Consider the following 22,790-nt stretch of genomic DNA (forward strand, 5'->3'; position numbering starts at 1 on the left):
AAATTTCTATTAACCTAAATTAACTATTAAAATTTAAATTGGGATGTTACATCAATTATTGTTGGGTAACTTGATTGAATATAATTAAGTTATATGAGAACTTGAATGATGAAATTTTTTAATAAAAAGAGGGCATAAAGCTTGAGAAACTCTCTTTTTAAGTCATTATGCTACCAAATTTATTTCATTGGCTAGCATTAAAATGTAACTATGAGTTTTAAACAAGATTAAAGAGGGAATGTGCAAACATATGGTTAGTGACTTATTGACTGATTGATCCTTATATCTAACTCTCCTATTATCTAAGAGTAGTCAAAGTCACTAATCATATTTTTCTCTTAATCTTTCTAGGAATTATGGATAAGAAATGGATGTTTGTCAATTGTCTATCAAAGGAATATTAGGATGGGGTGGCATATTTCATTAAGTTTGCAGTTAAGCATGTGGAAGACCTTACTAAGATATTTTGCCTATGTTTAAAATGTGGTCTTGTGAAGCGGTTTAGTCCAAATACTTGTGAAGAACACTTACTGATTAATAGGATGGATCAAAGTTACAAGTGTTGGATAAGGCATAGTGAGATAAGGGATGATATTAGTTATAGCAAGAAGAATAATGAAAGCTGTGCATAATCTCCTGATAATTTTGACATATATACACTTAAAGAAGATTGTCTCGAACAGATGGCCAAAGCAATTTAAGAGGACCTCGATGATTGTTCGAAAATGTTTGAGAAATTTAAAAGTGATGTGGAGACACCATTGTACGCTGGTTATAGTACATCAAAGTTGTCAGCAGTGTTAAACTTGTACAACATGAAGGCAAAACATGGATGGAGTGATGCGAGATTTACCGAGTTAATTGGGTATTTAAAAGTAGAATTACTTCCTAAGAAAAATACGCTTCCTTATTAACCATATGATGCAAAACAAGTACTATGATCAATTGGCATAAGTTATGAAAAGATACACATATGCCCCAATGATTACCTTTTATTTTAGAATGAATATGTGTCGTTAACCAAGTTTTCGAAGTGTAATGCCTCACATTACAAGCAGAATAGATCAAGTCTGGCAAAGGCACTATGATATTTTTCAATCGTGTTTAGATTTAAAGCATGTATAGCAGTGTAGAAGTTGCAAAAAGCTTAATATGGCATGTAGATGAAAGGATAAAAGATGACATGCTTCATTATCTTACTGGTTCTCCACAATGGAGAAAGATTAATTATGAGCATTCTGAATTTAGGGAAGAGAGTAGGAATCTACGCCTTACTTTATTTACCGACGGGATGAATTTTCATAGGCTTTAAAGTAGTAATCACAGCACATGGCCAGTTATTTTAGTAATCTATAACCTTCTTACATGGCTTTGCATAAAGCACAAGTATATGTTATTGTCCATGCTAAATGTGGGACCCAAGCAACCTGGGAATGACATAGACATATATTTGGCTCCTCTAATTGATGACTTAAAGATCATGTGGGAGTCAAGTGTAGAGGTTTATGATGGGTACGAGGAAGAAAGATTCAATTTAAGAGCTATACTCTTCAATACAATCAATGACTTTCCTACCTATGGTAATATGTCAGGGTATAATATTAAAAGGAAACTTGTGCAAAAAGGGAACACATTTTATGAGGCTTCAATATGAGATGAAGAATGTTTACCTCGTGCATTGTAGGTTTCTACACTAAGAATATCATTATTGATAGTTAAGTAAAGTGTTCAATGAAAATCTAGAAGAAGGTAAGACACCTTTATCGTTAACAAGTGATGAGTTATTTGAGAAGATCAAGGATTTAGATATTAAGTTTGACAAAAAGTTTGAAAGGCACCTTAGGATAAGCGGATGGAAGAAGAGATCTATTTTTTTTTAACTCCCTTATTAGACCACCTTGAATGTTCAACATTTTCTTGATATGATGTATGTTAAGAAAAATGTTTGTGAGAGTCTTATTAACACTTTACTCTAAGTGTTAGAAAAATACAAGATGACACAAAGGCAAGGTTAGACATGGTTTCTTTAGGAATAAGAGAAAAATTGGCACCTCAAGAGAAGAAGAACCATACCTTTCTCCCCCCGGCAGCCCATACACTATTTGAGAAAGAGAAAATTACATTTTGTGAGTTCCTTAATGCAGTTCAAGTTTCTAAGGGCTACTCTTCAAACATAAAAAATCTTGTATCAACGAAAGATCTAAATTTGAAGGGTTAAAGTCTCATGATTGCCATGTTTTAATAAAATATTTCATTTCGGTGGTTATATGTGCAATTTTACCTCTTAAAGTATGAAAGACGATCACTAAGTTATGTTTATTTTTTAAGTTTTTTTGTAGTAGAGTGATTAACCCATATAAGTTGTCAAGGTTGCAAGCCTAAATTGTATTAACACTGTGTGAGCTTGAGATATATTTTTCACCACCATTCTTTGATATTATGATCCACCTAACCGTTCATTTAGTTAGAGAGGTTTAAATATATAGGCCTACTTATTTAAGATGGATGTATTCTATTAAGCATTATATGAAGATTTTTAAAGGCTATGTAAAAAATTAGAGTCGATTAAAGGGTTGTATTGTTAAACGATATATTTGTAAAGAGGCTATTGACTTTTGTGCTGAGTACTTAAGCCATGTTAGCTATGTTGGGCTTCTAAAGTCTTGATATATGGGTAGAATAGGTGGAGAAGGGATAATAGAAAATAAAGTCATTACTATCTCAAGTATACAGTGAGAGTAAGCCCACCTATATGTATTACACAACGCGGTTGAAGAGTATGTAAATAAGCATATGGCTGAACTTAGGAGGGATAACCTCAATAGATTGGAAATTTGTATTCCAGGGAATACAATAAAACTTTTACAAGATGGTTTAAGGAACACATTCTTCAAATGTTAAATGTTGATTTCAATTTAATTTTTGAAAAATTGAGATGGTCCGTTAACGATCCAAGCAGACAAGCCATTTCTTACACTGCTTATGTTATTAATGGGTATAAATTTTATACAAGGAAGCAAGACAATAAAATCACAATGCAAAATAGCAGTATAAATCTTGTAGCTCATTCCATGCATATTTTCAGTATTAAGAATACAAATCCTATTTATGCAAACATGTCATACTTTGGTGTAATTGAGCATATATAGAATTTAGATTACATATCCTTTCAAGTTTTGGTCTTTAGGTGTAAGTAGATTGATTGAAAAAATGGCTTGAAATTTAATTATAAATTTGAATTTATATAAGTGAATTTGAATAAGGAAGGGTATAAAGATGAGCCTTTCATCTTGGCACAACAAGCCAAACAAGTTTTCTATGTCCTTAATTCTGCTAATAAGGGATGGTCTATTCTTCTGTTACACGAAAAAAATAAATGAAGATGTAACAGTTGATGATGACCTATTTAAAAGGACATCAAATCAAAGTAACGACACTGCAGATGATGCTCTATACATGAGAAATAATCACAATGAAGATATTTGAATTTCAAAGAGGGGTAAATTATTTCAGCATAAGAAGAAAATATTTCAAGGAGGGGAAGGTTAAAAACAAGAGTCAAGGAAATGAAAACAAGCAACTTGAACATGCAACCTTTGAATTAATTGTGTCATTTTTATTTCATGTTTAAATTAATTAAGTTGATTAATGTTTGAACTAATTATGGTTGATTAATTTTTGAATTTCTTATGTTACAGATAAATGGCTTTAAATTCTGAGTCTACTGAAATTCCTCCATCAGATCTTGCTATAACTTTTACTGATGCTCTGTCATCACAAAAAAAATTAGAGCAGGAATATAACAATATCCAGCGAGGCCTGCCAATAATGGAAGAAGTTACAAAAACAAGAGCTGTAGGCAAAAAATTGGCAATGTAGTAGACCAAGAAAGGACAAACCATTAAATTTGCAAAATTTATAAGTTATATTAGGGTGGTGGCAAAGACAATTATACCTATCACCCAAAAATCATGGCAAAAAGTTGATCAAGCTATAAAGGATATTGTTTGGGAGACCATAGCTGTAAGTTGCATTTTCTTCCATTTTCTTGAAGAGTTGAGTTAGGGTTTATATTGGAATGATGATTTTCAGTTATAATAGCCATAGCTCTAAATTCTATGATTTAAATAGAGTTAATAAAAGTTGTTTAGATTATTTAAATCTAACATTTATGGTTTTACTCATTTTTAATGTGTGAGTACCATTAATACCCAAAATTTTTCATAAATGAGAGTGGTTGAAAGTGATTGATGCCATTAATGGTGGTTTAATGGTTCATTAATGATAACATGAGTTAAAGGGAGCTATTAAATCTAATGGATATGTTAAAAAGTGAGAGGTTGTGATTTTGTGAATTAGGAGTGTTAGGTTGAAGTATTGGAAAATTATCCTAATGAGGATATTAATGACTATCAATGTGGTTAACTATACATTAATCACCATTGGCTACATTCTAGCTTAAAAAGAGCTTTAGAAGTGTTTGTAATTAAAGGGCAAACCTTTAACCTCTCAAAGGTTTGAGATAACCGGAAAAAAATTAGTTTATGCATTTATTTGTTGATTAATTATATTTTGAAAATAATTGTTTACAAAACAAGTGATGTTTGTAAATCCATATTTGATTCAAATTGTGGCAATGTGTAAACTTATGTGATATGATGAAATTGGTGAGTTTGGCATTTGTAAGCATGTGTGTGTATGATTGTTGTCATACGTAAAAGTGAAAATGTATCCAGATGCATATGAAAAAGAAAATGTTAAGGTTAGATATGTGTTGAACATGATTATGTTTGTGTTAATGGTGTGTATAATATGATGAGATTAATGCCAAAAGAATTGCATACTATGTGTTGTTGTTATGTGCATAGCATAATCATTTATGATAGGAGTTCATCTAGAGAGAGGAGTAGTAATAAATCCATGTGGTATTAGCAACTTATCATTAGAATCAAAAGTTAGCCTGGCTACCAACCGTTAAAATTATGGGGTAGTCATTGTCCTATCATTTTAAAGGGACTATCCTACTTGTTTTTTGAAGGACTCAAACTTAACTAGTCTCTATCGATAAGAAGGCTAGCTTAGAATTATGACACCTCATAGTTGTTAATAATGGAAAAATCGTGACTCACAACTAAGTATAGTAGCATTAACCAAGCAGCTTTTCAGGAGTAAAAGGCTTGGATAGTTCAAGTTCATGGACATAGCCCACTATATAGCCACCAATTTCATGTCAAAGATATCATAAGGGTATAATAATGGTATTGATCATACACATTATATCTGATCACATGGTTGTTATTATTGTGGTCTAGCATATTTTGATAGGGGCACATGGTTGTTAGTTTTATGAACCCATATGTGTCTTGATATTTATCATTGATATTTGTTTATGCCTAGCCATATATTTGTTAGTATTGTTGTTGTGGTAATATTTTGAAAAGCAAATCATCTTATGAAAATAATACAATTGTGATATGTATCTATAATTAATTAACATGCATCTGTATAAGCTAGATTAACCCTAATTACTGAGTCTCCCCCCTCTTTCTTCAATATTATAAGGACTAACTCATCAGATCAGGATCAGGGGAAACAACTTAAGGTATAGGATTTTGCTAAAATCTTAATAGTAGGCCTTGTAGTTTTAATTATGCATATTTTGGTTGATATTTGCCAACTAAGATATAATGTGATTTTTGACTTTTTGCACTAATTTTGAAATTGAATTAAATGTATATTTTGTGCCTTGAGTTGTATGTGTTGTTGCAAAGTTTGAATAGTGTCAAAATACTAATATAAGTAAAGAGATGTGTAGATAAATGGCTATGATAACTTTTGTGACAATTTATGACAATTCAACTCCCCTTTATGTTTTTTTTTTATGATCAAGGGATTGAGTAGTGAGAATGTGATACATGCGTGATGGATTGTTGTGGTGTATTACATAAGTCCTGTATAATTCATTGAGTGTGATCTATGAATTTATAACCGCTTTTGAAACTTGGATTGAATTTTGGACACCCAATTTGTGGATTAATTGTATGAAGAAGTGAGTTTAAAAATAAGTATTTAAATTTTGATTAAAAAGTAATTTAAATGCGAAATCAGTGCCATTAGTTAGAATTTAAAGAAAGCTTCTACGAATATCTAAATAACCTCAATTAGATATTGGATGAAGAAATGGGGTGCGCTAAAAATTCACCTCAGAAACTATCATTTGACAGCCTTATTGCTGTAAAAAAAAACATGAAATGTATCATGACATATGGCACAGAGACAAACGTGGGCAAAGTAATGTAGGCCCATTAACCAAAAAAACAGACGATACAAATGGCAAGGTGTTGCACCCGATTTGAAATTTCTTAAAGAGAAAAATTGAACAAAAAATAAATATTAAGAGTCGCCACTAAAATTTTAAAGAGTAATTTTAAAAAGCTCTTTAACTGTATGGTCTACGTTTAGAGAAAAGGATAAGAGAGTCGATTATATGCAGGGAAGGTGTTGGCACCCCACAACACCCACTCATGTGAATGGTTACTTTAAGTTAACTATATAAATTTAAATGGCCTTAAAAATATTAATTATCCTTAATAAAAAATAAGATAAAAAAGTAAGAAAATTAAAAAGGAAAAATTTTATTTATTTATGAGTTGAACTTAACTTAGGATGAAACTTTAGAGCCTATGTACTCTTTTAAGGGATCAAAGCTTATGTAGTTTGAAATAAAAATGCGTGTCTTTTGGTTAGACATTTTTTAGGAAAAATATTAATTATGAATTTTTTATAAAATAGTTTTAATGTTGGTTTGTAGTTTTTATTTATGAAAATATTTTATTTCTTTATTTGTGACAAGATCTTGAGGGATAATTTTGTGAAAAATATTTTAATAAGATTTAAGAAAGCTTCATATGTTCACCTTTCAAAAAAATTATTTTATTTATTTATTTTTAGGAAAATATTTTTTTTACTTAAGAATAAAATGTTTTAAAATGTACTTATAATAATATATCGCTGTATAAGATAAGTTATATGATTTATAAATCTGCGAGAACTCTAAAAGTCTCATGCAACTGATAATTTCAAAACTTTTTACATACAATAATTTATCACTATATAAGATAAATTAATTAATTTATAAAATTTGTAAACAGTTTAAAAGTTTCAAGCAATTAAAAAGATATAAGTTTGCGAGGGCTCTGAAAGTCTCACGCGATTAAAAAAATATAAAATGCTTTGTAGATGCACATTTTGATAATTTATTCCTAAATTCAATTGGCCCAAAGTAACATACGATACTAAAAATTTTCAAGAGATTTAATCAATATACACGCATATCACAGGGGAACAAGCAAAATGTCAACTATAAAATGAGACAATGAACAATATATTATACATTAAAACTAAAAGCTAAATAAGTGATTTTCTCAAGAGTAAATGATGATTTCCTCCAACGTACATCAGACCACGCATGAAGACAAAATATGAGATGAAAATTGGAGAATTATTCAAGAACAGATGGAAAGCAACATGTGTAGGTTCATATTTCTTATAACAATAACCATTAAATTATTTAAGATTTAAAGCTTTAAAACCTAACTTTTTGAAATCTTCTACTAGTGTACAGGCATATCTATAGGTTAAGAAAAAAATAGATTTACCTCTATAAGACTCAATCAATTGAGACTTCTGTTGTCTTCTCTTTTTTTCCTTTTTTCATTCTCTCTAACTCCCTTATGCTCTACCTATACTTTCCTTTATATAAATTCATAGACCTAGAGTTTTTCTAATATCTCAATTCTATTGTGATTAATATTAATATTTTATATATTCTTATATTGTTGTTATTACTATTCAGAGATTGGATATTAATTATTATCTTTCCTATTATTATATCCTGATTATTATATTATCTTAAAAGCTTCAAATCATAATATTATATTATATTTTGATTATTTCAATTATTATATTGTGATCTAGCTTGATCGTATTTTTTCATTATCTTTGTACCCAACTTTTTTTTATATTTTCTTGTTATAATTTTTTTTACTTTCATTCTTATTATTTTATCTTTTTATTTTACCATAGATATTATCTTATTTATTTATTAGGCCTAGATAAAATATGATGTTTATACAAGATAATAGATTTAAAAATCTTAATAATTAAAGGATAAAATAGACTCATTGTTAAGTTTAAGATTATTTGAAAATTTTCGTGCATAATTTAAGGGTAAAGATAACTTTTATCTTTTAAAAAAAAAATAAAAAAGAAGACCGTGAATGCATTCAATCACCTCAGCTTGTAAACAAGAGAAGGAATGGTTTACCCGGCTGGACAGAATCCAAGTTAAATAAGGATTCCCGCTCACATCAGGCACATTCCTTTTCAGCAAAATTAAAATAAGTCTTGTGACCCTCTTTTGTTTAACTCATATTATCAATAATCCGTAGAAAACAAGCATCCACTCGGGTTCGTTTTATTGGGAGAAGTCCATACCCTCCCGAGATATCATCTTTCAGCAAAGAACAATGAAGGTTTTAGACAAGAACTTGGCTCTGAACCAGCCGGGAACGGTCAAGATCATCCCGGAAGAACCCGACGACTTATGGGTGGTTTACAACCTAATTGCCAACGGAGACGTCGTCACCGCTGATACGACTCGCAAAGTTCACCTGGAGTCCACCAAGAACACCGCCTCACGCGTCAAGCTTACCATCCCCGTCAAAGTCAAGTGCCGCGACTTCCACAGAGATTCTTCCACCGTGCGCGTTCAAGGCAGGAACGTCGAGGCTAGCCAGTACGTCGCCGCCGGCTCATTCCACACGTTGACCCTCGAAAAGAACAGAGGCTTCGAACTCTCCAAAAAGATTTGGGATGCGACCGCTGTGGCAGCACTATCCGAGAGCTCCGAGAAATCATCAGGCGCTGACCTCGCCGTGATTCTTATACAGGAGGGTCAGGCAGAGGTTTATTTAGTTGGGAATGGGCTAACCACACTATGCTCTAAAATCGAAGCCTCGAAAACCAGAAAGAAATCAGCCAGCAGTGCGTTTTTCCAGGACACCTTTAATGCCTTTGTGAAGTATGTGGATTTCAACACCATTAAAAGCGTAATGATAGCGAGTGCTGGATCGACGAAGGACGAGTTCCGGAGGTTTCTGCTCTCAGAAGCCAAGAGATTGAAGATAAAGACAATCGAGGACAATAAGTCGAGAATTGTAGCGGCCGGATGTAAGGGAGATCTGAAGGAGGTTCTGCACGACAATGGGGTGATGAATATGATAAAAGATAGCAAGGTTGCGTTGGAGATTCGAGCTTTCCGAGAGTTGTGGGACTTGCTGGACAGCAATTCGGGCCGGGCGTGTTATGGTACGAAGAATGTGGAGGCTGCGCAGGAGATGATGGCAATTGAGACGCTACTGATCACGGACGATCTGCATAGAAGCTCAGATGTTCAGACGAGGCAGAAGTATACGAACTTGGCTAAATCGGTGAGAGAAGGGGGAGGCAAGGTTCTAGTTTATTCCTCCCTGCATGCCTCAGCACAACAGCTTGCCATGCTCACCGGAGTAGCCGCTCTTCTCAGGTTTCCGTTACCTGACCTTGATGACGTAGATGTTTAAGTTCTGACAAGGCTTTCTACATCATTTCATCGTGTTACTTATTAATCAGGGAGAGGAATGGCTATTCCTTTCATTTGTGCATATAATGATCCTCGCTTGTTTATGCGTTGAATCTTAAATCATTAATGAATTGCTTTGCTTCCATTTAAAAAAATAATAATAATGTACTGCTTTAATGGACGTGTTCACCCGATCGTGTCACCTTGCGAAGTTTAACTGACCGAACTAATTTGTGAGTGCCGAGTACGATTGCAACTCCGACCCACCAAAAAACAAAAGTTAAAAAACTCACCGTCCCCGTGAAGACAATCAGATATACAAGCAATGTTGCTAGAGTTGTAACTTCTCATTTCTTCCTTCCCAAAGATAATGTTTCTATCCCTTCTCCAATAACGGACGATTAGAAATTTCAACTATAACCAGCGTATTCCAAAGACAACTACAAGATATACCAGATTACTCAAACTAATAATCCCATCACCATCACCCGACAACCCATAAATTTACGGGGCAAAATTTCCAAAACTGAGTCTCTTTTTTCAAGACTGTAAAAACCAGGGGCAGAAAAAAAAATTACGACACCTCAGTGCACTCATATACATCAAATCAAGAGCCATGGAGCAAGATCAGTAAATAGTCACGTGCCAGTGACCGCCACAAAGTTCTCCATCTTTCAGCTACGGCGATCCACATTATTGCAGTAAACCAGCCTCCTTAAGAGCACATTTATAATCATCAACATTTCGTAGTTGAACCTGCACCCACGGTAATAACATCATAGGAAGTCGTGATATTGATGGCCAAAGATAAAAAAGGAACTCGTGATATTTAAGCTTTTAAGGGGTGCAAGTAACTCTTTCTAAAACAAAGAATGCCGAATCATAATCTAAGATACATCATATTGAATCTTGCTGCACGGAGCAACATGATATGAGAGTGAGCCATTGTCTAGGAACATACCTCAGTTACACGAGTGCTAAAATGTTTCTCAATTTTTTCCATCAGATTCTCATCCCTTTCACCACATATCAAGTTAAATACAGCACCTACAGGATCATATAAAACATCTCAAAACAAAATCAACATTTCACACTGTCTATGAAATCTGATCCATTACTAGTTCAATCAGTAGAAAAGACAGAACCATCTTAAATCAATTTTTGACCCACTAGAAAAAGTTACACCATAAATCTCCCATTGTGTAACAGATTAATCATTTGAGTCTTAATGATGGGTTGTTGCCAGCAAAAAAGATATTCGGTGAATTGGAACATCGCTGAAAACTCCAGGGTAAAAAAGAAATAAGAGCATCTTTGTGCACAAAAAAGGGCCAAAAAAAAAAAAGGAACACTTTGGGGAACCAATACCATGAGAGCTGGGAAGGAAATCAAATGGAATAAACCTCCTGAAGGTTGGGTGACCCTTAATGTAATGGTGTATTCAAGAAAACTAGAGAAATTGCAGGAGTTGGAGTCTAACAAGGGTTCCATCGGTTAGGAGACCATATACTGAGAGCTGGGAAGGAAATCAACTGGAATAAACCTCCTGAAGGTTGGATGACCCTTAATGTAATGGTGTTTCCAAGAAAACTGTTGAAATTGCAGGAGCAGGTGTCTAATAAGGGGTTCCATTCCATCAGTGAATGATTATGTGGGTCCTGCAAAAATATTGGGCAGTGCATCTTAAAAGCTGAGTTATTGGGCATGTTAAATGGCATGGAGCCTGCATGGGCCAATAGTTATCGCCAAGTTCAGATGGGAGCAGTTACTAATAGTTCCCTTGCCGTTCAGTTGTTGAGAAAAGAGGATAAACAACAATGTTTATTCACGGATTATTAAAAGAATCAAGAGGATTTTGTGGGGGGAGTGGAATGTGCAGAATCCTTAATTTTTCAGGGAAGGAAACAAAGTATGGATTTCTTGGCCACCTATGTTATGAACACACTGCACTGGTGTTGCACTACATGGATCAGCCCCCACAAGACTTGGAGGCTATTTTGGGGATGATAATGTCGGAGCTTTTGTACGTGCCCTTGCCCTACGTCAATTTAATATGTTCAGGTGTTGTTTGAATCATTTGGTACCAAAATAAAACGCAACAAAAAGTTATTTAGAAGAAAGTCTCAAAAAACCTTAAAAACCACATAGTAGGATGTACAAAACAGAATGTCATGAACTAGAAGTTTACCCTTGCGCCCAAAACGTCCTGCCCTACCAACCCTGTGCAAATATACCTCATAGTCGGGCTCTGGTTCATGGGTATAAACAGCAGTATGTTTCACAGGGAGATCATAATTGATAACCAAATTCACCTGCATAGAAAATATACAAAGAAGAGCAGTATGTCAGCACACTGTACAGACAGATCACATACATAGAAAGGGAAGAGAACATAACAAATCCACCTGTTGCTGATCAAAACCTCGAGCAAGAACATCAGTAGATATAAGAACTTGAGTCAAACCATCCCGGAACTCCTTAACAATCTTGTCTCTCTCATTATTGTCAAGAGCACCTTGTATTGAAGTAACCTCATAACCCAAATCCGCAAGTGATTTATGCAACATACTTGCACTGTTTCTTGTGCGCACAAATATAATAGTTTGCCCAACATTCTCTCCTATCTCAAATATGTAATCTCTGATCACATAAATCTTAGAGAGCTCATCTGGACAGTTCACCTTGTATTGCTTCACTGCCTGCAAAGACAGTTCTTCTTTCTTCACAAAAAGTTGATTATGATCCTTCTTAACTACCCTTGAAACAAAATTCTTGACTGTGTCATTAAAGGTAGCTGAAAAAAGAAGAACCTGGAGAAATACAAGCCAATTAAAAAAGGTCAAAGACCTTTATCCCATTTAGTTATTGAAACATAAGCTAACGTGGGAATCCACATTTGCCGATAAAACTGTGAAATAAAAGTAACACCCTACAAAGCACAGACACTTCTAGAAAAGGAGCTGTACCTATGTCTGACACATGGTGGAGAAATACCTAAGGTATAACACAACACTTCAAATATGTGTCTGGCACATGTTGCACAAACACCTAATAAGGTATAACACAATACTAACACAACACTTCAAATATGTGTCTGACACATGTTGCACAAGCACCTAAGGTATAACACAATATTTCAAATATCAATTATTCAAAACTAAACTGTCTTAGTGATATCCACGTCCACGCTTCTTCTTAGGCTACATGGCTACATCACAAGCAGGCACAAAAGATGCAGTTCATATCACATAGCAACCATATTAAGTAAAATATTTCTACCATCAATTACATCACTCCCTTCCGTCAAAGTCCGCTTTTGATTATGGCAACTTATTAGCATGAGTGAGGAGACATTTAATCTTGACATGGCCATATCATTTATTTATTTTTTTGGATGGGGATATAGCATTAAAATGTTAAATACTCCTTGATACTTTTTTTTCTTAGGCAAGATGAAAATAGTGTAAACGTCATAGTTTGGAAATCATTCACTAGCTCCGCATGGGAACAAAGAGAGCACAAGAGGCACTTCACCTCAACAGATCTAGATGCGTCTGTTCCTATAAACTACATGCCATATGTTCGTACATGCAGTGACTGAGGATAGGTGTCGTGCATGCTACTTACAAATTGCCTGAGACAGGGGGCTCAACAAACCTGACAATGCAGATTGACTTTTTCTATTTCCTTCATTATTCTCAAGGAATCATCTCTAAAACCATCCTGCAATGTCACAATTTCCAATAATTAAAAAAATGAAGGAATAAAATATTAACAACCACACCACACAATATTTTAAAATATAAGCAAGAATAATTCAGTAAAACATAACTGACGACGATTCAACAAAATTAATGATAAGGCCGTATGATCTATATAGCATACTTTCTGCGAGGTATTCGCCCAGTAGAATTAGGCATGTTATTGAGCCAAGTTGTTTACAGATCACCCCTCCACCAACATGCATAATCAAAGAGCACCTACTATGCAATTGTTGCTGAACAAGATTGATTAGAGGGTTTAGGGTTTACATTGATAAATATATTACAACTTTTTCTTTGGTACAAAAATATATTACAAATTTAATTTCATATATCTTAATTGCGATTACTCCAAAGAATATACCATTAATTATCCAATAATTTGTAAAACATTAAGTCAGAAAAGGAACTGTTTCATAAATTAGCTTAATGAAACTTAAAGATCTAAAACAGTAGGTCAAATCAATTTGCTAGAATTACCTCAGCAAGCATTTGATCAGCCTCGTCAAAAACTAAAATTTTTAATCTGCTTACACCCAGCTTCTTAAATGACGTCCATTTCTTAATCGTGCCAGGAGTCCCAATCACTACTTGCGCCATTATGGGTGGTCGTTTTGATATTGGAATAGAATCTCTGCTGTCTGTGGGAATGGCACATTCAGAAACAATCCCTGTGTACCTCCCCATCTTTCGAAGAACTTCCATATTCTGGAATATTCAGTTGCCATCATAAAGCTCAAACTCCATGTCAGGCAGTTTTATGCTTACTAAACAAATGAAGAACACAGAATCTCACCTGAATGGCCAATTCTCTTGTTGGACAAATGCAAAGGGCCTGAGGAGCTTGCACCTTAGGATCAACACGACTCAGCATCCCAAGCACAAAACAAGTTGTCTTGCCAGATCCGTTATGTGCCTGAGCGATCAAATCCTTGTAAGGATGGTTCAAAATCATCGGCAAACTAATAGCTTGAATCTTGCTAGGCTTCTGGAATTTCATCTCAACATACAATCCCTTCAGCAACTCCGGGGACAGATTTAAATCTTCAAAGGTACTCGCTGAATTATAGGGAGTATCACCCGATGTAACCTACATCAAATTTCAACCCCGAAGTCATTAGTAGAGGAAGTCTAAACCCTATCATCCTCGAATGGATTCCATTTGCCCATCAACTATGGTGAAACAAAAAAAAAAAAGCCGGGACCTCTTTCCGAGGAAGGTTATTTCTAAGGAGAAGTTAACGACACGGTAAATACCTCAATTCGTCACTAAGAGAAACTATTTTGTCGTAGACAAAACAAAATACAACTCTAAATTATTGTCAATTGCCACCATTAGGCTATCTCATGTACACTAACTAAGCATCCAGGCTTCATTGAACTGGATAGCCCCGCTCGGGATATCCAATCTTGGCTCCGATATCAACACTCAAATAGTAAATAATAACACCTATCCTTTTCCTGTTGATACCCGCCTTTGAACCCAGAAAACAGTGATTCAAGTATCAAGGGTCACTTGCCAGTAAAATAATAGCATTTAATGTTATCAAAAAATAATAGCATTTAAGAAGGAAAAAGAAACTATCTTATTATAAAAGATCGTACCGCTTGGATACTGGAATCATCGGGTTCATCCAAAACCCTAGCACTCTTCTTTTTCTCATCGATTGTTAGTTCATCAACCTTAAGCGACGAGACTGTCGACGAACTCGCAGTGGCTTCACTCGTTTCTTCAGGAACTTCTTCTTCCGCTTCATCAGCCCATTTTTTGCGATCGCGAACAGGTGCCGCCTCCGGCGGCGGAGTATGGTGGGAGGAATCATCCGAAACCGATTCCGCCATGGCACTATATGCGTTTTTGAGCAAAGCGATGAAAGGGATTTCGGAAGGAACGTGAAGCTCCTAGTATGCCCTGGCGCCCAGTCCACTCCCGAATCGCAGTGACGTAAGACTTCTGGCGGGGCGACATTTTATGAGAGTTTTCACTCACCGCCATGACGCGTCACGTGAAGGGCGACTGCGTACAGTTGACGTCCTGCTCCCGTACATTTTAAGCTGCGAAGTTGTTTTCCTTAATTAACATAAAGGCCAGGACGAAAGAGCCCGCACGTATGCTTGTGGGCTTTGGCCCAGTTGGGTATCACAGCTTATGCAAATAGTAAAACTCAGGAGCCGGTAATTCAGCTGCCAGCTCAAATAAACTTGGAAAAAGTATTAAACCCTAAACGCCGCGCTTCATTTGATTCTTTCATGCACTCTCGTTGACGGCTATTTCGCCTCTCTTCTTCATTCTTCACTCTCAAGCTCAGCCTCTCTCACACTCTCGTTGACGGCTGACTCTGCTCGCGGTCTTTCTCTGCTCGGCAACGGTGACGACGACCATCTTCTTTTCAATCTGCTGATCTGCTTAGTTCCGTTTGGAACCACTGAAGCCTTAGATTGTAGCTTCATTTACACGGGTTTGTCCAGATTTGAAGAGACGAATCGAACACCACAATCCAACAACAATCAACAATCAATCACCAAGGTTTTTGTGTGGATGAAGAGGAGAATGCGATGTGGGATCTAGAAATGAACGGATGGATTGGAAGATATGGAAGAGAGGGAGAATTGATTCGAAGAGAGAGAAAGCGAGGGAGAAAGGAAACGCATTCGGTGCTCATGACCGCCGCGCGCTCATCGCCTTGTGCGATGATCTGAGCCTTTATTTTTTTTTTTCAAATGATCCATTTTAATATTATATTTATAAAAATAAAATATAGAAAAATGATAAAAAATTTATAATATTAAATATAGACTGTTTTTTATATTATTAAAGTATGTTGTACTCATCACTTTTGATAAGATCTAAATTATTTAATTTAAACTTTTTATTTTTATTTTATATTTATTAAAATAAAAAATATATAAAAAAATATAAAAATTTTTAGTAAATTTATTTATTACCAATCTAATCAGTACATATTCAATTTAAATAATTTATTTTAATATTATATTTAAATAATTTTTATAAATTAATTATTTAAATGTATTTTAAACAGTATATATATAATTTCAAAAGTCTAATTTAATATTAAATATTTTATAATTTTAATTAATTGATACACTCTTAATAATGTATATTTAATATTATAATGCTTTATAATTTTTTTAATGAATTTAATATAAAAATACTTTTAAAATAAATTTAAACCAACGGTAGAGATCATCCAAAAAAAAAAAAATAAAGAGCTTAGATCACCCTCATAGGGGTGATGCGCACGATCAAATGCGGTCCCAGGGATAAAATGAAGAAGACGCATACCTCCCGAGAGTGAGAAATGAAATAGTTTCAATAAAAACAAAGAAGTAAATAAACTAGAAATTAAAATGTAAAATCTGATAAAAATATTTAAACATGGTAACAAATGTAATTAGGAAATTTGGGTGACAAAGGAATTCAGGTCGGATTTAATCATTTGAGGTTTTTAATAAGGTTGAATAAGGTCAAATTTATTTAAACCAAACTTAAATTACTAACTCTAAGAGCCTAATCAAATAAAAGTTGGCATTAGTACCCTAGCTTAGATATATTTTGATAAAATATAACTTATTTTTAAAAAAATGATAATAAAATTTTTTTTAAATATATAATAATAATTTGGTCTCTCAAAACATCATAATTTTTCTGAAGTTTTTAGAAACTTTTCTATCATTAATAAATTTATATAAATTATTAAATTGCTCTAGTTAAAAATAAATGATTGACAAGTTTTATTTAAATATTCACAACTTTTTTCTTATATTCGTAATAATGCAACAACAAATAAAGAATTTAACATGTGAAATTGTGATTTGCCATTATATTATTGTGAATATGAAAAGGAAAGTTATGAATATTTAAAAAATTTATAAATTATTTATTTTCAACAAGAATAATTTGATAATTTTTATAAATTTATTAATGACAAAAAAGTCATTAGAAACTTTAGGGGAATTATAATATTTTGAAGGACCACATTATCATTTATATATATCAGATAAATTTTATTGTTATATTTTCTATTTTATATTTGCTGTGAATTGAAATATATTCTATTATGCTTATTGTTTATGATAAAAGTGTTTTTTATTTGTGAAAACTAATTTAAAATTTATCTCTCGAATTATGTATTCTCAATACATGTGCATGTGCATTCATGCAAATGTTGTATCTATTATTTTTTGGGGATTTAAAACACAAGTTCGTCTCTATCTCTAAGCATAGCATTTGCAAGGCCGTGTACCTGTAAACGAATTTAAATTTTGGAGCGAATGGCAAGATTATTATTAGAGAAGTAATATGATGTAATTTATCACTTCTTATAGTTCGTCGTAACTTTTTTGAACAGTAAAATCTCATATCAGAGTTTCATGGCTGTGTAATTTTGATGTTTTATTTTGAATGAATAGTAGTAAATAACATAGCTAATTCAATCTATCTGCCATTGTGCCGCAGATGATCTCAAATAAAATTTTGTTATAATTGTCAATAATATTCAATGAACAATATGTATATTTAGAAAAGAGTTTAATTCATCTTTGAAGTAGTTTAACATTCTGTTGGCAAGAAAAAGTTTAATAATATTTCTTCTCAGTATTTTTTAAATACCTTCAATTTTAAAAATAAATAACAATCATCAATGTCAAAATAGTCATTAAAATTAATGTTTTCATAATCGATCCAGACGTTGAATTGAAAATGCTAGCCGTCCACAGCTCGCATGGTTCAATTAGTTAGACTTACAATAGAACTGATAATGTAATAATTAAATTTAAAATATATTATATATAATATAAATATAAAAAATAAATATAAAATTGTTACAAAACTTAAAAATAAATTTAAATATTTCAAGTTAATTATAAGTTAACAAGCCTCATGACATAATATCACATCAAATGATTCAATACCAACACTTTGTAAAAAATATCCCTATTTTAATTTAGATTTGTTGACTTGAATATTTATTCAGATTAAGAAGTGTAAAAAAAATGAAAACGATTTATTAAAAAAAGTGTCAAGCAAATGAAACGAAGGTATTATTTTAATATAGAGTTAAAATTGAAACAAAGTGTGCAAATTAAATTTATTTTCACTTTCTCAAAGTGTCTGAAAAGTGAATGAGCTAGATATTTTTACGGTTAAAATTGAAACAAAATAAAAAAACTGAGATGTCCAATTTTTACAGAATTGCTTTGATTTGCGGTTTTTTAACGGTTCCCAATGTAACCATTGGTTTTGAGCAACCTAATAAAATTCAAAAGATAAAATGGTTTTGCAGTACAAAATGAGCCAGGACAAGGATTGGCCGGCGATCTTGCTAGTCAGAATGTCTAATTTTAAAATCATTGATTAAACCTAAGAACGTTTTGAGATTATTATTTTTTAATCCATCCTCAACCAAAAAGCTTTAAATTTTTATAATTCAATTATAGGTGTTTAAATCCACCCCTAATAGAAAAAATGATTGATCCAGTACGTATAAAACACATTCAGTATGAAAATATTTTTTTGCCAGGCATGCGATTTCATGACTCTGATATCTTCATTAAGATGTCTTTTTCGTGGATTTGTGCATTTTTCGTGAAATTAACACTACATGTCCAGTTCTTCGCGGGGAAAAAAATTAAGCCCATAGCAGATGCAAGCTAGACTACTTTTATTTCCACGACATTTCGCGCGGACAATATAATAAGGCTTTGAAATGGTGCGTACCATGATACTCCTTGCCTAGTCCTGCGCTGGGGATTCTTCTATATTGCGTTATGCATGCATGTCACGTAATGACAATCGAATTATTCATGTCGCAGTTGCTCGGATGAAAGAGATAATTGCACCGTTCTTTTCACTCGCGCACACACATATCCATTAGCAGCCATATAGGCAAATGATTTTTTCAAACGAGCTCTTTTGCCTCTAAAACATGTTCAACCACTGGTTTGCGTGCCAACTAATCCAAACTCAGAGACATGCAGATTGTCTGATCAGTTTATGCCATACCGTGGCGTGAAGCTCTGTTCTAATGGCATGCAAAGGTATGCACCACATGCATTTCCTTTGGACAATGCATGTGCTTCAATTACTTATCCTAACCTTTGCGAATTTCCAGACCAAAGACCAGACTCTATAGTAAAAAGTAATATTAATGCTGAAAGTAATATCAATGTTAATAATTAATGTTTGATAAAAATGTAATAATCAATGAATTGACATTATAATTGATAATAATTAATATTCTTTTCATTAAAAAATTTAAAATATTTTTTAAGGGGTTAAATATTACAAAGGATAAAGGGGCAAAAATACCCATAAAGTAGGCAGTCAGGGACACCCAATATCATGAAGTGACAAAAAGGACAAAAATACCCATAACGTCACATTTGTGGGTGTAGAAATAACCAATCCGTCTCTTGCCTCTTAATTTCGTTTATTTGGTGCGTTAATTGCTTATCTGGCCTGCCACCTGTCGTCTGACTAGTCTAATGCCGACGTGGCTTATTGTTGTAGGTTCAAAAATGATGAGTCAGCTGGTTGACACACGATTTTTGAAAATAAGCACAGAATGATAGAATAAAAATCTATGTTTATCATGCACAATCACTCTGGTCAATCTTTCATCGTCTTCACTATTTGCTTCTGACCTAATACATGGCGTCATCTTCATCGTCAACCACCAGAATTAGCAAAAGGAGGGTAACGCAGATCAAACAAGCTCGATATGAGGAAGAAGATGAAATTCTAGCTAGGCGTTGCCACTGTGGCTTGGTTGCTTCGAGATAGACAGCATGGATGGATGCTAACCCAAGGAGAAGATTTCACGGGTATCCAAAGTATCACCAGGTAATATGATTTGAAAATATTTATTTCCCAATTTCTTCAATTACTTCCTAATGTTGATGTTAAACATCACAGGGGGGTGGTGCAGCTTCTTTAGTTGGCATGATGGTGATTTTGGTGAGAGGGAGAAAATTGTCATAAAAGAGTTACTTGATGATATAGATAAGTTGTATGATGAGAATGCCTTGTTAAGAAGAGCATTAGATGGTCAACGATTTGATAAAGAGATTAATGCCATTTTAGTAGAGTTGAAGAAGCTCAAGGGAAGATATAGGAAGAATGAAATTAAACTTATGAACTATAGATGGAGCTTTAAATTGGCAATGGCAATGTTGTTAGTGTCATGGGTAATCTTCTTGTTTTGTTACAAGAGAGGTTGACTAAATGAATATGGTTGTTGTGTATTGTATTACAAGTTGTAATGAAAAGGGTTAATCCCCTGTTATGATACTAAATCTATGTCTTTATGAATGCAAAATGAGAATTAACGTGTAAGTTTACTGTTGAACACAAAATGGACTTAACATAAAATGAGACAAAAATGGAACATAAAGTTCCCTGTTGATTTTCATCATCTAAAGTACACAAATTAGTTTACTAAAAGAAATGCCACTTTACATCAGTGTACCACTTGCATCACTATTAGTGTAATAGAAGAGAAGGCAAAAAATGCCATCATAGTGGCCAAAATACCATCAACTACAATTTACATTAGACAACTTAATTTTGACAGCTTAACAGACTATTACACAAATTACATGTTCCTTGTGTTGCCCTTAGTCTTGCCAGTTATCTTCTCTCTCTCTGCCAAAAGTTGTGAGGTTGTCACACATGCCTTGCCCTTCCATCTTAAACTAGGCTCTTCCATCTTAAACCAAGGGGATCAATTGGCAGTTGTAAACTTTGTGATGTAAAGGTTACTTCATTAGTTAAGGGTATTTTTCTTGACCCCTCTCCAACCTTAAGTGTGTAACATCTTGATCTTCTCATTGCTTTCTCATTAGGTATAGGGAAGCGTGTCTCAAGGTCAACATGTTGCATCAGATATTTTTGTCCAAAGCCTTCAATAATTACTTGCTCAGAAATTTGTCCAGGCTATAATGTTTGGGAAAATTGTTGGTTAGACAGAAATGAAAACAAATATTAAAATAAGTCACACACATTCTACTTAAAGTAGTTATAACAAGTATTGAAATAAGTCACACAATTGTTGAAATAAGCTCACATTATACATTGTCCTGCCAGTTTGCTCGTTTATTATGATGCCCATTTCACTTGGTTGCTTCCTTTTAATTGGTTGCTTTCTCCTTAAAACAGGTGGTTGCACAGCTTGAGTCAATTGACTCTCATTAGGTTGGCTCACAAGAATTTCAGTTGAAGATGCTTTCTAAAATAATAACATTTAATATAATATTTGTTCAAATCTCACAAATATAGCATCTAGCAGAATAGAAATGTAAATTTTAATTTACCTCCTTGCAATGAAATTTATTATGTCCTTTTTTCTTGCAAATACTGCAAGTGATAGATCTACCCTTCTTGCTTAATTTTTCTGGTCTGATTCCAGCACTAGCCTTCCTTCTATCTATTTCTTTGATTCTGATTCTCTTTTTTTTAGGCCTTCTAAGAAACATGCAAACAGGTGGTGGTAGCAAAGAAAAAGTATTTTCACTATCCCAAAAATTCTTACCCCTGACAGGTTGCAATTTTTGCCTATAACTAATGGTGTATGAGTCCTTGTTATAGAAGAGTCAAATTTTTCGCATGATATAAGGCACAAATAACATATTGGCATGGGATTCCAGTCAAATCCCATGCCTGACAAGTACACATCTTCTTAGTTAAAAACACTGTGTGCCTATCCCGCCTTTCAATGACCTCTTAGCCCTTATCCTATTGAATACAACAGTATACTCAGAAGCAAGTTCTCTATTTCTATTAAATAATTTTGTACACTTAGGACTATAATCACTTTGCCACTTAGTCACACGATTTTCACTCTTTGCCCACTTTTGCATCATTTTTACACTTATACCATCAAACATGCTAATAACAGGTAAATACCTATATTCATCAATCCACACATTAAAACTCTTAGTGGAGTTGTTATCAACTACCTATATCTAACATCTAGAATTGAAGTAAGCTCTTACCCATGCTTGTATTAGATAACTTAACACTGCCTCTGCTGCTTAGCTGCTTAAGTTGTCCATAACCTTAAGGTTGTCTTTAAACTGTGCCTCGAATGAGCTCCAAGCACATGCAAAGAAGATCTTCCTTAATTCATTCCCCTTCCATCTCTTAGACCAATTTGCATAGATATGCTGAGCATACAGCCTATGCTCAGCCTTTGGTAACACATCAGATACAGTAGTCATCAAGCCCTACATAAGAATATTAAACATGCTAAGAACACTAAACATCAACACAGCACATACATTGACATTTGTATATCTTACCTTCTGCATATCTGACATAATAGTCACTTTTGACCCATTGCCAAGATCTAGTGACCTCTGTAGCCATTGGATAAACCATGTCCAATTTG

General features: G+C 33.7%; 2 protein-coding genes across 2 annotated transcripts; one reads left to right on the forward strand and one right to left on the reverse strand.

Annotated features, from left to right (window-relative positions):
• The first annotated feature begins 8,317 nt into the window (after positions 1–8,317).
• Positions 8,318–9,791, forward strand: LOC129316732 (protein PELOTA 1-like). The gene has a single exon (XM_054961123.1). The coding sequence runs from the start codon at positions 8,529–8,531 to the stop codon at positions 9,621–9,623; it is 1,095 nt and encodes a 364-aa protein (XP_054817098.1). The 5' UTR covers positions 8,318–8,528; the 3' UTR covers positions 9,624–9,791.
• Positions 9,792–9,939: 148 nt separating this feature from the next.
• On the reverse strand, positions 9,940–15,425 carry LOC129316723 (DEAD-box ATP-dependent RNA helicase 38-like). The gene is made up of 8 exons (XM_054961118.1): positions 14,989–15,425; positions 14,180–14,473; positions 13,864–14,091; positions 13,280–13,345; positions 12,028–12,432; positions 11,811–11,934; positions 10,584–10,669; positions 9,940–10,378 (listed from the first exon to the last, which is right to left on the reverse strand). The coding sequence occupies exons 1-8, from the start codon at positions 15,223–15,225 to the stop codon at positions 10,316–10,318; spliced, it is 1,503 nt and encodes a 500-aa protein (XP_054817093.1). The 5' UTR covers positions 15,226–15,425; the 3' UTR covers positions 9,940–10,315.
• Between the last annotated feature and the right edge of the window lie 7,365 nt (positions 15,426–22,790).

Source organism: Prosopis cineraria, unplaced genomic scaffold (genome assembly GCF_029017545.1).
Source record: "Prosopis cineraria cultivar Desert tree isolate PC_DT_omini unplaced genomic scaffold, ASM2901754v1 PC1, whole genome shotgun sequence".
NCBI lineage: Eukaryota > Viridiplantae > Streptophyta > Magnoliopsida > Fabales > Fabaceae > Prosopis > Prosopis cineraria.

What these genes read in the sequence shown, in the direction of transcription:
- LOC129316732 (XM_054961123.1), top strand. Translation starts at nt 8,529, where the DNA reads ATGAAGGTTTTAGACAAGAACTTGGCTCTGAACCAGCCGGGAACGGTC.
- LOC129316723 (XM_054961118.1), bottom strand. Translation starts at nt 15,225, where the DNA reads ATGGCGGAATCGGTTTCGGATGATTCCTCCCACCATACTCCGCCGCCG. An exon ending in ATGATTCCAGTATCCAAGCG is followed by an intron (nt 14,474 to 14,988) that starts GTACGATCTTTT and finishes AATTTGATGTAG; the next exon opens with GTTACATCGGGTGATACTCC. An exon ending in CTGATCAAATGCTTGCTGAG is followed by an intron (nt 13,346 to 13,863) that starts GTAATTCTAGCA and finishes GTGACATTGCAG; the next exon opens with GATGGTTTTAGAGATGATTC.